Source organism: Elephas maximus, chromosome 9, assembly GCF_024166365.1.
Source record: "Elephas maximus indicus isolate mEleMax1 chromosome 9, mEleMax1 primary haplotype, whole genome shotgun sequence".
NCBI classification, from domain to species: domain Eukaryota; kingdom Metazoa; phylum Chordata; class Mammalia; order Proboscidea; family Elephantidae; genus Elephas; species Elephas maximus.
The window spans coordinates 101,627,630-101,643,285 of record NC_064827.1 but is presented as its reverse complement, the minus strand read 5'-3'; the positions used below and the strand labels follow the sequence as shown (position 1 = coordinate 101,643,285).

At 40.9% G+C, this 15,656-nt stretch overlaps 1 protein-coding gene across 1 annotated transcript in view; it reads left to right on the top strand.

Moving 5' to 3' along the window:
- SLC28A3 (solute carrier family 28 member 3) overlaps positions 1-15,656 on the top strand; it is a 75,333-nt gene that overhangs the window by 25,364 nt on the left and 34,313 nt on the right. The window contains exons 3-4 of the mRNA XM_049896407.1: positions 11,769-11,864; positions 13,998-14,080. Of these exons, the coding sequence (XP_049752364.1) occupies positions 11,769-11,864; positions 13,998-14,080 (179 nt within the window). The remainder of the gene's footprint in view (positions 1-11,768; positions 11,865-13,997; positions 14,081-15,656) is intronic.

Below are 15,656 nucleotides of genomic sequence, written 5' to 3'. Positions count from 1 at the left end.
CCTCCTAGAGCCAAAGCTGTTTGACACAAAGCATGACATTCATTGATTCACCATTTTTTGAGTGTTGGCATTGTGCCAGTCATTATGCTGGGAGCTGCAAATAGAAAATCACTGTTTGGTTAAGCAATGGCAAACTCACACAATATAGCCTGCACAAAATGCTATTCATAACATAAGGAGAGGCCAGGGAGTATTTTCCAAATGGAAGAGACTTGCACATTTATAGGCTTTCATTACTCCACTCATTCATTCAACAAGATGTATTGAGCACCTACCCTGCGCCAGGTGGAAGGGACACACTCCCTATGGTACAAAGTATGTGATAGTCCAGGCTACCATTGTCAAGAACTATTTTTTTCCTATTATCTTGTGGGGAAATCAAGGCTGTAAGTGGGAAGGTATGAAAGGCATGAGCAGGGAAACAGAAAGGGCAGTAAAGAGAGGCAGATAAGAATAGAGGCCAGTTCTCCATATTTCCCTCAAGGCTCTTTGTTGTTTGCAGAATCTTGCTCACAAGAATCCAAAACCAATGAAAAGTTTAAAACTGAATTTCTACACTCTGTGCACTAAGGAGTATTCCAGAATAAAATATCTAGCCAGATTACAAAAGATTGTGGTTAAACACGGTCAGAAAGCAATGCTTTAATGTTAATAAGACCCTTTATACCATGAAGAAGTGCCCGGGCTTACAAAGCCACCCCAAAGAGGACCTAGAAAAACACTGTCTGCCCCACACCTGGACTATCCAGTTGCCTTCCTCTCCTAACCTGCTCAACTTTGGGAGAATACCAGAAGTTCCAAGAGATCCAATCTATGCATGCCTACTCACAGGGTCTCAGTGTGACCAGACAGCCCCAGCAAGCTAAGGTGGGAAGGGCAGTGAGTGTGAATGCAATTAGTTCCTTCAGTACAAGTGTGTCGAATGACTAAGACACTGTTTTCTTCTCCGGGATCTAAAAATCCAGTGGAAGAAGACACACACACAATATGTTGTGTAGTTAGTGCAAATGGTTAATATTCTTAGTTGCTAACAAAAAGGTCAGGGTTTCGAGTCCATCCAGCGGTACCTGGGAAGAAAGACCCAATGATCTACTTCTAAAAAACCAGCCATTAAAAACCTTATGAAACACAGTTCCACTCTGACACACATGGGGGTGCCATGAGTCAGAGTCAACAGCAACTGGTTTGGTTTTGGTTTAGGTTTTTTTTTGTTGTTGTTTGTCCATTAATGGGTCCTACTTTCCCGTCAGTGACTTTCCCTTTCAATTATATCACTTTACAGCTCCACTGGCTTTTTTTAAAAAAATGTTTTTCTAGTTCATGTTACTGAGCCCTGAGTTTCCCATATACCAGAGGAACCATTGGCTCAAGAACATCTGCAAGGAGGAAGTTGGTTTGAGAATACAGGTCTAACTTGTGTAACCAGAGAGGTTTGAAACTAAAAATTGTTTAATTGAGGGTCAAACCCAAAGAGATAAAGAGAGTGGGAAGCAAAGGTCTACTTGCAAAGCACATTAGACCCAGCCAGGCGGGACAAAGAGACAAAGGTACTCACAATGTCAACAAAAGACATTTGTAGAAGTTAGCTAATGTCAGGCTTCCTATTGGACCACATCACCACTTCCTGGTTCCCCTGCAGAGGATGAGGTCTCTAGGTCAGAGAAGAGGGAAGAAACAAGTAGGGAAGGGAGAATTTAGGCAGCACAGGTATCCTGTAATGCTCCCAGGCATGGCTGTTCTGTATGTGACCTAGACCTGGGCCGGAGGTAGCAAGTAGCCTCTTGTTAGGGAAGAAATGGGAAGGTGGAGAGCCTCTGAAAGAAGCCATTTTGGGGCTCTGACAACAGGGCACAGATGGTGAGGCTAAAGCCTTACCCTGAATCATTATGAGAAGGGCAAAACCAAGTTTCTCCAGGTTAAGAGTTGAGGCTTCAGAATCAGACCGCCTGGATCTTCCAGACTCACCACTCACCAGCTGTGGGATCTTAGGCAAGTTACCTAAATTTCCTGATCCAAAAATAAGGATACTACTACCCTGCCTCATACTAACACTCAACATCATAGGACTATTGAGGAAATACATGTAAAGCGCTGGTCCCTAGCAAATGCTGAAATATCAGCAATTATTAATTACACCATTTAGTTGGGGAAGTTACTTTTGTGTAGGCCAAGCAAAATTTTGAAATCTCTGTGTGAAATTTACTTCCTCCTATAGCAAATACTGGAATCTCCTGACATAAAAATCTATGAAAGAGGACATAGAGATGCTAACATGTGGCTCAGAATCACTGTCACGTCAGCAAAACATAAAACCTCAAGTCCCTTTGGTCCGTGGCTGGACTGGGCAAGAGCTCAGCCTTAATGTCTACATCTCATCAAAGGACTTAAAATTATTTTTCAAATATTTTGTTTCCTTCAGATCCATTTCTGATTTAGTCAAATGCACTATTTTTTCTTTTTGTAAAAATATGTACAACACAACATTTGCCATTTCAGCATAGTTGAATGCATTTCTTTTAAAGTTTTATATAAAACCATAACCAACCCCATTGCTGCTGAGTCAAATCCAACTCATAGTGACCCTGTAGACAGAGTAGAACTGCCCCACAGGGTTTCCAAGGATTCAAACTGCCAACCTTTTGGTTAGCAGCCATAGCTTTTTATCACTGCTCCAACGGGGCTCCAAAATTTTATATACTGTATATTTATTCCGTGTGTTTATAATTAATTTACATTTATTTAATCAGTACTCTTTGCAAGGAACTGCTTGATAGCACAGGTGACGTTAGAAATCAGCAAAAAATCATTTCTTTTTTTCCAACAGTGAGAAAATTCAAGTGCCTATGACATAATGATGTAGCCCCTTTTGATACCTCACTGTCAACTGCCCTGTCGCAATATAGTCCAGTCCAGGCTAAGACTTAGGAGGACATGACTATAACCCTCCAAAATAACACAAGAGTAAGGTAGCTAGGCTGCCCCAGGCTTCATTCTGTAGGTGACTCAGGCTTTGGCATGAAATGCATCTTGGCATAAGTAGGGCTGGAGGACAACTTTCTGTCGATTTTCATGGGATGTGCCAGGAAGGCCCCAAGTTGTGACACCCACCATATAAACCAAAGATTTCAAAAGTAAAACATGTGCTCCTTTTTCACCTATATGAGACGAAACGGTCAATAATTACTTTAAAACAAAGATGAGAATGTAAGGGGGCAGGGAAACTAGATTAATGGAAACAGAACAACCAGAATGGGGAAATAATGAGGCTGTTCACATATCATGAAGAATGTAACCAATGTCCCTGAACAACTTGTGCAGAAATTGTGGAATGGGAACCTAAACTGCTGTGTAAACGTTCATCGAAAGCACAATGTTATTTAAATAAATTAGTTAATAATTAAAAACATGATTTTTAATAGCTATTTTTTTTTTTATGGGGCTATTCAAGAGGTTCTAAGATAAAGTTACAAGGTATCATTAGTGACATCCAACATCTGCGGAAAATATCATATGGTGTATTATCCCCCGACCTTGAACTTAGGATCAAAGAGCATACAGGAAAAAGACTTCCCACCCCTGGCCCTGTGGGCTCAGGGTGAAAGCATTCCTATAAGAAAAAAAAAAAAAAAACCTATAATCAGTTTGTAGTCTGAATTTTGATCCCTTCAGACAAATGGGGGATTTGCCTAGTAAAAACAACTCAGAGAAGGAAATGAGAACAAGAATCTTAGTTTCCACCAATAGACTCAAGGGGATTATATCTTTGTTTACTTTTTCCCCCCCTTGACTGCAGAAAGATGTTTTTCTGTTAAAGCATTTTCTAGTTCCATCTCTGGAATTTCAGAAACAGCCGAGCTCATCCTAATTATTCTGTAGAGTTAGCATTTTGAACTTGGACTAGCCCTTTTCACCACCATAACTAAAGAATCAAGGGTATAATTTATTGTTGCTTGTCTTCTTGCAAACTCCATGAAAACAGAGCCCATATATGCAATCCGCAGCAACCAACATAGTATCTAGCCCATAGTAGATACACAATAAATATTTGTTGGAGGAAGGAATGAGAATCCTAGGACAGAGCCCCGGGGACTGTATGTAACATTATTACATGTATACAGCGTATAACACTACATACAGTAAAGAAGTAGCATAGAGAAAGCTAGGGAGTCCCTGGGTGGTTCAAACTAGAATGTGTCTGCAAAATAGAATTGTGCCATCAAAAGTTTGGAAAAACATTGCCAAACTGTTCTCTGATTTACACTGCTAGGTTTTTTTGTTTTTTTTTTTTTTTTACCAGCAATGTATTTAAGTGCCTGTTTTCACGTGCCATTTTTTTTTTTTCTCAAAAATATTTTTATTTTGGAGTCCCTGGGTGGTACAAATGGTTATTGCATTCAGTTGCTAACTGAAATGTTGAAGGTTCGAGTCCATCCTTAGAAGAAGAAAGGCCTTTCGAAAATACAGCCATTAAAAACCCTATGGAGCACAGACAGTTCTACTCTGTCACACACAAGGTCACCATGAGTCAGAATCCGCTTAACGGTAGCTGTTGTGGGTTTTGTTTTGTTTTGTTTAAAAAAGGCTAAGATGGCACAGAAAAGAGAGAAGGAGCAGCCAGTGGGTAGAATAAAACTAGCAAAGTATGACATCACAAAAGTCAGGGATGAGAGTATTTGGAGGAGGAAGTGGCCCACCGTGTACAATGAAGATAGGGTTTCAGGACGGAGAAACGATTGATGACCTCAACAAGAATGTTTTCCATGGAACGACAGGAGTAGAAGCTACACTGGACTGAGTTGTACAGTGAACAGGAGACGAGAACATGGGACCTGTAAATGCAGATAACTCTTGAGAAAATTGGTCTTTACTGGCAGGGGAGAGAGAAAGCATGCTTATCTATAAAGTTTTGGCTTCAGGGTAAAAGAAAAATTGATAATATATCTTGATAATAATCAATAATTATTAATCAAGTTGATGATAATATTTATTGCAAAGATTAGAGAAGCAAGGGAGGAAGGGACCAACTAATGGAGTATGGGGCAAGCCCAGAGCACCATGCCTGCCACAGAGTAAGGAGGAAGGCGTAGTCACATTATTGCTCTCAGGAGTAGATCCCACATGGGTGTCTTTAGAACGTCTCTGGTCTTCCGCCTCCCAAATGAATGGTAGAAGTTCTTATGAGTTTCTTCCTTTACACAACAAATCAACCTAAGTCAAAGAAAGGCAAGGAACAGGAAAACAGACCCAGGCTGAAATGATCACAATCACCAACATGAGTATTCCAAAGCTACAATAAGAATGAAGGACAACCCAGGAGGACAAAGGCAATGATGTCTTGAAGACACTGTGTATAATTCTACATTTATATGACTTTCAGCTCACTTCCAGGCTCTGGAAATTCTCTAGGTAAAAAGAAACAAAGATATATCTAAGTGCATTTTGGGAAATTTCACTCAGGCCTTTTGGTCTTATCCCCAGATTTGGTTAACCACTTTCAAATTAAGAGCGGACCACACAACCTTACGCACATGGACATACATGCTCACACACTCACTACTGGCATCTGGTTTTGCTTTACACACTGCATCACTTTGGGATGTCTTTTGAGCTCACTGTCACAATGACTGGCCAATGCTTCCTTCTCTCTTTCTTTTCACAACCAAGAAAAATGAACGCTGAGTCAATATCAACAGCTGTATGGTTCATGCTCCAATTTCCCACTTGTCCCCAAATCTTTCACAGCTTTTTAAAAAGCCATTTAGTTTGTCTCTTTTAGTCTGTAACATTCTCAAAAATATTTGTTTGCTTGTTTGTTTGTCATTAGACTGGCATTTTTGAATGGCCTAGTCAGATGACTTATTGGAAAAGCATGTTTTCAGGGTTTGTCTGATTGTTTCCTCATGATTAGTTTCAGGTACAGCATTTGCAGCAAAACATAAGCCATGATGTGTGTTTATAATTGCATCTACATCAGGAATCATGTAACCTCAATTTGTCTCACTTTGTTGATGCTGTGATGGCTTGGTTAGGGTGGTGACAGCCAGATTGCTCCATCATAAAGGTACACTTCCCCTTTTCTCATTAGTAAGTCAACCGAGAAGTAGTACTTCAAGGCTATCTGAATATCCAGTTCCCCAACAATTTAGCACCCATTGACTGAATCAATTGTTTTGGGAGCTGCAAAATGAGGATTTTCGTTTCTTCAATATTCTTCACCACACAGTTCTCTGAAAAGAAGAGCTTTACCTGTTTTTAACTCTTTCTCTTTTTTGCCTTTGTTTTAAATCTTTAATTCATCTGGAATTTGCATTAGTGTAAGGTACAGGATAAAGATCCAATTTTTTTTTTTTTCTTTTCCCCAGATGGTTCCCCAGTTGTCACAAGCATCCTTGGTTTCAATTTTCTCTCTACTATTTAACATTGCATTTGTGCATTGGGGATAATGGACACTTTGTCTTGCTCTTAACTCTCACTAAGAATTTACCACTTTTAGGTTGAGAGACGTATATTTTAGAATTTCCTTATTAATTACTTAAAATGAAGAAATGATGTGAAGTTTTATCAAATGCCTTTTAGTTCCTTCAGTTAATTGCAGGAATTTATGACCCTTGTTGTGTCATAAATAATTGCACATTTGTAGATTGCAAAAGTAAACAATAAAAGAAAAAAAAAAAAAAGAAACCTGGCTCTTCCCCAGCAAAAATAAAAGGAGCCTGGGAGTGAGCAATGATTCTAAAACAATCTGAAAAGATTAGGTTCATATGACATGTTGATTTTTCCAAGCTAATTTTTAACAACAAGGGACAACGTGACTGTAAATGCCCCAGATAAAGCCAGCAAGAAGCAAACTAATTTAACAGATAAAAGTCAGAGTGCTGTGTGTGCCATGGGCTGAACCACACAACCCCACAAGGGAGGTACTGTTATTGTTCTCATATAATGGGGTATGAAGCCTCAAGTAATTCAGCCTGAGTTTGAACCCAGGTATGACCATGGAGGAGCCCTGGTGGCACAGCAGTTAAATGCTCATCTGATAACCAAAAGGTTGGCTGTTCGAACACACCAGATGCTCTGCAGGAGAAAGATGTGGCAGTCTGCTTCCGTAAAGATTACAGCCTTGGAAACCCTATGGGGCAGTTCTGCTCTGTTCTTTAGGGTCGCTACGAGTCACTCAACTATGAGTCAGAGTCAACTCGATGGCAGTGAGTTTGGTTTTTGTTTTATCTTGTATTTTGTTGTTTTTGAGAATATATACAGCAAAACGTACACCAATTCCAACAATTTCTCCATGTACAATTCAATGACGTTGGTCACACAAGCCCTATAACCATTCTCACCGTCCTTTTTGGAATTGTTCCTCCCCCATTAACATAAACTCACCACCCCCTAAGCTTCCTATCTAATCTTTTGAGTGTTCTCAGTTTGATCCCATATATATAGTTCTTAAAAGAGCACACTGCTCAAAACAGACCTTAATTAAGCTAAACTATTGTTTGGTTTAAACAAGACTTTAGGGGATATAATTGGTTTAAGGTTTAAAAGCTATCCCAGGACGATAGTTTGGGGGAAACTCAAGTGTTTAGTCACAATGCAATACTGCTCAATACAGATAACACCACTATTCCAAAACACTAGTCCTAAACTCAAGGGATTATGTTGATTCCACTTCCTTTGATCTATTTATATAACATTTTGGAATTTTATTACTATTTGGTATAGTTGCTCTAATCTAGTTCCATTTCACATTCAGAAAATGGATATAGAAAAGTTAGATCACTTGAAGAAGCTCAGACAAATCACAGAGCTTGGAGACTCGTTTCTGAAAACGTCATTTAGGCACCTAAGGCTTAGAATATTAGAATGTAAGTGGAACCTTTTTGGAGAAGCACAGGAAGCAATCCCACACCATTTGGTCTCTGCTCTGTTGTATATAGTGTGTATCCTGGGACACTGTTGTAGGGATACTGTTTTAGCCAGAGAGGCATTGTGGGTTCAGTGGTAGAATTCTAGCCTTCCATGCAGGAGACCCAGTTCGATTCCCCACCAACGTTCCTTATGCACAGCCATCCATCACCTATCTGTCAGTGGAGGCTTGCATGTTACTATGGGTCTCGCATGATGCTTAACAGGTTTCAGTGGAGCTTCCAGACTAAGACTAGGAAGAAAGGCCTGGCAATCTACCTCTGAAAATTAGCCCATGAAAACTCTATGGATCATGACAGTCCAATCTGAAACCAGTCATGGGGATGGCACAAGAATGGGCAGTGTTTGTTCCACTGTGCATGAGGTCACCATGAGCCAGGGGCCAACTTGAGGACAGCTAGCAACATAATCAGCTCGACGGTCTCTTAGGGATATCTTTTCCACTCTTTCAAAAATAATTGCTGAGCACCTCTGTACCTAACACTGTGCTGTGTACACAGTATTCGGCAGAGAACAGGAATGGTGCACCAGTGGGGAAAATTTAGGTTTGCACAGTTTCACACAGTCTCTGGTCCAATGACATCATATTCCCATTTCTGCCCCAGGCACTGGGACTTGGCAACATTTAAGGCATGATTCCTTCTGAGAACCCACCACATTAACTGCACTTAGGAGGATTGCCCTAAAGGTCTACAGAGTTGTGGAAATGGTAGATGGGGGAAAGATGACTGAGGGATATTAATCGATGATTGATAGGTGATTGATGGACAACTGATGGACAACCAATGAATGGTCAGTAATAGATCAACAGAATAAAAATAAAATACGCAACTCTGATCCCCAGTCAGCATCTGTTTTGGCAGTGTAGTATAAAGCCTTCCAGCCAAGCGCATATTGCAAAGGCTTCCGTTTCAACCAAGTGTTAACACGCAGAAGACCTCTCTGTAAAGGGTCAGACTCCAGAACCAGTTCAGATCTTCACAGATCTTCATAGCAGCTCCTCAGGGTCCTGTCAACAGCACATTACATTGCCAGGCAATTCTCATCTTTCACAAACTTATGTGATCTACTTCCCACCAAAGTCTACCAAGTGAAAGCCTGCTCACTGACGTAAGTTTCCATTCTTGCCCTCAGACTAAAAGCCAGTGATGTCTTCTGCGTGAGACCAGTAATACTGTCAGAGCACTGCTTACAAGGGTCTGCCCTTCAAAGGGGGCTCCATCTGGGATCATCAGCCTTCAGTACACCTAGCACTAAACCTAACTAAGCCAAAAAGAAACCAAACCCACTGCCGTGGAGTCAATTCCGACTCATAGCAACCCTACAGGACAGAGGAGAACTGCCCCGTAGAGTTTCCAAGGAGCTCCTGGCAGATTTAAACTGCCGACCTTTTGGTTAGCAGCCGTAGCACTTAACCACTACGCCACCAGGGTTTCCAGACCTAACTAGACAAATTAAAAGTGGCATGCTACAAAGTGCTTAGAAATACGCACAACACTCACAACACCCCTACCCATTCCGTAGAGCAATAGGTTTTGCAATTAGAACACAGTCATGTTAGTAGGTGTTAGGTGTACAAAGGTAACTGGCAATCAGGATTGCTGAATAGATGGAAAGAAACTATGGGCTAAAAAGTAATTATGGGCCCTTTATTACAGACTAGTGACTCCAATTTGAAAAGAAGTGGAGAAGCAGGTATCTTCAGCGTTGTTTTCAGGCACCAATCAACGCCCACAACACTTCCATTATTTCTGTTAGAAAGGCACAATTGGGAGATATTGCGCTTCCTGAAATGCTGGGGGTAAAATAATCCTGTCAGACAATGCAGAATACATCCATAGGTGCTCTTGCTGCAATTCAAAGAAGTGCACACACACACACACACACACACACACCTCTTCTTTGATTAACTTTGAGAAAGCCGACCTGTCCCTGTGTTCCACAAGTCAGTCTCAGATCCTGCCACCAGGTGGCAGGAATAATCAGCTTCAAAAAGCTGACGTTCACAATGGAACCACGTAATATCAGTCAGGGTTCAGAAAAACCAAAAAAAAAAAACACCAAATAATTGGAACTGCATTTTAAAGAGGCAAGGACTGAAGCTTGGAAAGATGTGGCCTGCCAGCATCACATACGTAATTAGGGGCCTTCACAAGTAGTCCTCCTACCCCTGCAGTGCCCTGCTTTCTACCAACTCATGGTAAATTTTATTTTTAACTTTATATTAAGGAAAATTTCAGCTTCCATAAAAGTAGGAAGACAGGAAAATGAATCCCTGAGTATCCATCAACCAGCTTTAGGAATTAGCAACATTTTTCCATCTTCCCACAGTATGTGTGTATGTGTGATATACGTATAAAACAAAGTCCCGCACACATTATCATCATTTTACACCAAGCACCCAGGTACCACATTGCTTGGTACTGTATATCACTAACCAAAAAAAAAAAAAAAAAAACCCCAATACCATCGAGTTGATTGCAACTCATAGTAGCGACCTTATAAGACAAAGTAGAACGGCCCCATAGGGTTTCCAAGGAGAGCCTGGTGGGTTCAAACTGCCGGCCTTTTGGTTAGCAGCTAAGCTCTAACCACTATGCGGCCAGTGCAATGTTAAAATCACTATGGTTCATTAAAGACAATCTCACAGATGATAGGGCTAACATGGGCATTTCCTAAAAAGGTATAGGCACATACCTGACACCATTTATCAATTACCTTACTTGGACTTTGTTGTTAGCTGCTGTCAAGTTGGCCCCCAACTCATGGCGACCACACACAGCTGAACAGAACACTGCCTGGTCCTGTGCCATCACCATGATGGGTTGTGAATTGGACCATTGTGATCCATAGGGTTTTCATGGGCTGATTTTCTGAAGGGCTCACCAGGCTATTCCTCCTAGTCTGTCTTAGTCTGAAAGCCTGTTCAACATCATAGCAACGCACAAGACTCCACTTACAGGTGTTAGCTTTAGTACCCTGTAAAAAGGCAACTTGGAATGAAATGGGAGAAAGACTAGTACCCAAAAAAGATGAAAGAGAAACGAGCCAAGTGTTTGTCACATCTGGAAACAGCAGCTGGGGGCTGAGGAAACCCCTTCACGAACAAACCTCACTCAGCTCCTTAAAGTAATTCCAAGATGGCATCACAAAAGAAGGCATTTTTCTTCTGCTCTGTTACTGCCAGTTTGCTTTAAATCAAAGAAACGTATTTTAACATGTCATAAAACCAACATCTAAGAATACAATTATCCAGCCTGTGGTTTATTGTTTCATAAGCTGGATTTTATTAGTTGTAAGTCTGTGTGATGTGCTAGAAAGGCATTTGGGACTAAACCAGGGTTTAGTTCCAACCCTGCTTATTAAAAAGTTACATGGCTGATTGTTGTTGTTGTTGGTAGTTGCCAGTCGAGTCAGATCCGACTCACAGCGACATTATGTACAACAGAACAAAGCCATTGCCTGGTCCTGTACTATCCTCACAATTGTTGGTTTTATACAGCCTAAAAAAACCAATTACCAGTAAGTTGATTCCGACTCATAGCAACTCTTTAGGTGGCCCAGGCGAGGGCAACTGTCCTCAAGCTGGGCCCCACAGGTCTTTTCTATCAGAACAAAACAAAACTCATCTATGTTTCTTCGTGAGCCCAAGAGTCACTGGCTGTTACTTGAGTTAGATGACTCAGGAACACCTAATCTTTGTTTGTCCCGTCCTTCAAAAGTCTTCTGTGCATCATGCATTTTGAAAGGGTATTTCGTTGCTGTTGTTCTGTTTTGTTTTATTTATTTATTTTTGCTTTCTTTGCTCTGACATTTTATTTTTGCAATCTGTACTTTCTTCTTAGAATGAAGATGGCTTTCTTAAAAACGGAAACACATCAGGAAAGGACTCGCTAAGGAGTAGAGCTGTGCAAAAGGGAGAGCCTGTCAACACCAAACAGGTATGGCTGTACTGCTGAGAGTGAAGCTGTAAACCATGGAAACCTCTGTGCAGCAGGCACCTAAAAGCGGTAGGAACAGAAAGCACGCTCTCAGCCAGCACGCAGAGGAATGGATTAAATGGCAATTAGAGTTTGCAAAGCAAGAGTCGTGAAGAAAACACACATGCCCAAACAAAGAGATTTGGGGTTTATAATACATTTTGTCCTCAAAGTCCCCGATGGGAAGGTTTTCTTTGACACTTCACCGTGACAGGTTCCCAGCTCATTGACAAGCAAAGAGCACTGGCTTACACAAAAGTGTCTGAACTTTAAATGTGCCAGACAAATAAATCAGACAAGGAAGGCTCTAAAATGGGGTTCTAAAACTGTTCCATCACTCCCTAGACTCCCTAGGGCTTGCTCCTTAGTGGCACCTAAGCAAGGCTGATGGGACCCTGTTCCCTGCCTTCCCATCCCCACCCTCACGGTGCCACTTTTACTTCTTTTGTATATTGAAGTTGTGGGTAGGGCTTCATTTGCAGAAAGACTTCTCTGCTAAAAAGTGAGCAAATCACCCAAGTAGCTAATTCTTTAAAAACTTGTTCTGGGGGCCGTTTATTGTGCCTTTCCTTGTGGGAAGTTTGAGTCGTTTATTGTGGAGTGCTTTCTCATTATAAAAGAACAACCTGTAGAAAGTTTGGAAAATTAACACATCAAAATTCAAAAAAATAACCAATGACCTGTAATTCCAGAAAAAAGTCAGCTCTGAACATCTTGGAATATAGCCTTCCAATATTTTTATGCAAATATACACCCACATGTATATACCTGTATTGGGAATCATACTATGCATATTATTTGGTAATTGTCTGTTTCAATTAATTTACTATAAAAAGTGTTCATGTCACTAAATATTGTTCAACAAACAAAAAGGAAAACAATAGCAGTGCTGGACATTCCGTAGAGCAAGTAATTCAGGGTAATTTCACTATAAATAAGGAAACAATAATTATGATCATTAAAATCAAGTATTTACCAAGCTATTGGCCAAGCTAGGTGTTAGACAGGGAACAAAAATGAGTAATGCACGTCTCCACCTCTATCTTCAGCAGCTACCGCGTGAGCTCAGCTAGTCTCTCTCCCAATTATCTTCTCACTCACCGGGTTCCTGGGGTCCAGCCCTGAAAATGAAGGTAGCTGAGTCAGCAGGATAATGCTGGTTGGCATGAATGGACTAAATGGCCTTTGAGAATCCTTTCAACTCAAAGACAGGTTAAGGATTTATCGCTATGTTAAGTAAAGAGAATCAAAAGCCACACTGGATCTGCAAGAAAGCAAAAGCTGAGATTTGGCGTTGTACCTCTTAGAGCATGCTCAGAACCACTCCATGTGTGAACTCTTCCTCCCCAGCCTCACGATGTCGGGAAAAACTATTTGAAATGTTACTGCAAAATGGAGGGTGATCAGAGATCCTCTATGCCATCCTGGGAACAGGATGGGTCATGGATACTTGAGAGCTCAGACTACACCTAGAAAGATTGCCCATAAAGATGGTCCACGTATATAGTTCACCTGATTAATTAGATCTACAACTAGCAGAAAAAGAGAAATACTCCCCCCTTAGCCCAACTGATAGAAGGACGGTAGGTCCCATGGGGAGGCTTATAGGGCCTTGAAGGTGCTGAGCTAGTGGTCACATCTGCAGACCAAGGTGTGTGCCGCCAGAAAAAAAAAAAAATCAACTGTGATCTCGTCCTTTCAAAACTGGTGCTGGCAGAGCATAAAGGGAGATTTATGTGGCCCCAGCTATTAACTGCATTTACCACTTGCCTGAAAACACAGCTGGAATTGAATGATTACGGTAGGGACAAGAGCAAAAAGCAGAAATATGAGCCTGTTCCCCACCGCCCTCAAAAAAAGGAGAAAATACCAATGAGCTCTTTGGAAGGAAAAAGGGAGACGGGTGTGATCCTGGATTGTTGTGATTATAAGCAGGAAAATGTGTGTGCAATAGATAACAGAAGCAATTTTTCATGATAATTTAAAAGAAATTTTTGAACATTCTTTGCCGGGATTCTGAGCAAAGGAAATCGGGGTCCACTTCTCCCAGAATTTTTTTTTTATTCTGTCTCTGTTTCAATGTTTGATTTCCAGGGGGAAGAGTGTGTCAGCATTGAGCAGGATTCTCCTAAAAACACAGAAGACATGGAAGACAGTGAAGACATGCACCCGAAAGGGTACAATTTTTAACCCAGGGAAATAACCACACCTACCTCCTATTTGGTTTCACCACTTTGCTTTACCTCCACCTACTTTTTAACCTTAATTATAATTTATTAGAGATTTGTGATTTACTGTCACCCCACCAATCTCTCTTCCCAATACCTACCCAACGCCATTTTCAGAAAAATGATTGGTGCTCTGGGCTGATCAATGCAGTAAATTCAAACAGCTGATGTCCTGGGAACCCAATATACTGAATTTAAATTCACCCAGGACAGTCTTCTAATTAAACGTGTAAATTGCCAACTCACTGGGCCAGTCCATACAAAAGTAGTTCATTCATCTTCTCAATGAATTAATCTTCTCAGTGTTAATCGATAAGCAATTGGTTTCTCAAAACTCAATTCATTTTAAATCCCAACAAATGGATGCTCTTGTAGGATACTGAAGATACTCTGTCTTAGTTACCTAATGCTGCTGTAACAAAAAATACCACAAAGGGGTGGCTTTAAAGAACAGAAGTGTATTGTCTCACAGTTTGGGAAACTAGGAGTCCAGATCAGCGTCAGCTCTAGAGAACAGCCCTGCCTTGTAGTAGCTCCAGGTATCTGTTGGCATTTCTTGACTTGTAGAGAAATCTTCACATGGTGTCTGTCTTCTCCCTGTGTCTGTGTGTCTCTCTGTCTATTCTGCTCTTTTTATAAAACACTAACCAGAAGAGATTAAGTTTACAACCCACCCTACTCTGGTACGACCTCATTAATACAACAAAAGAAAAACCCTATTTCCAAACAGGGTCACATTTACAGGTACAGGGTTTAGGACTTCAACGTATCTGTTTTGAGGGGACACAATTCAATGCATATTATACTTCAAGTCCTTACAGCCCCAGAAGTAGGAATGGCAAGATTATTTTTATTTTTCAGACCAGGAAAATGAAGCTCAGAGAAACAACTTACCCAGGAATAGAGTTAGGTTACAATTTCAGATTCTGATTCCTACTTCAGTATTGCTGGTACCGTACCATAACATTGCAGTATTGGTAGAGTTCCTGTAATCCTATTTAAATTTGATTCAAATTTCCACTCCTCTGAGGAACTTTGTTTGCTCAGAATTAGGTTAAGGCTCTTGTCACATACACATCACCAAGAATATCTACCACCTCAGAAACCTGAGCTCAATTCCATCTTACATGAGTCTCTGAAGGACCCTGGAGGCTGAGAAACCCCTTCGATGGTCAGAGGTACTCAGGTTACACTTAGTGTTAATGGACCCGGAACAACCCCTAGGGGGTCGGGAATTGTTCAGCCTAGATAACTAAATGGCCCAAGTGTCTATTTGCAGCTACTTTCTGCAGAGTCAGATTGCTGTAATGGACCACACACATTCGCTGCAATTTAAAAATCTGATAAATCTGACCTAGCAGATGTGCCCTATTAAATGTCTCCCTCCACCCCTGCTACTTTTTAACACTACGTCAGTAACTGAGGGTAATGCAGCGTTAGCCTTTCCTAAATTAAACCTTGAAAAACTTCATCTTCACTACATGTTCGTGTCTCCAATATCTTCTTGTATTTCTAATTGTCAACA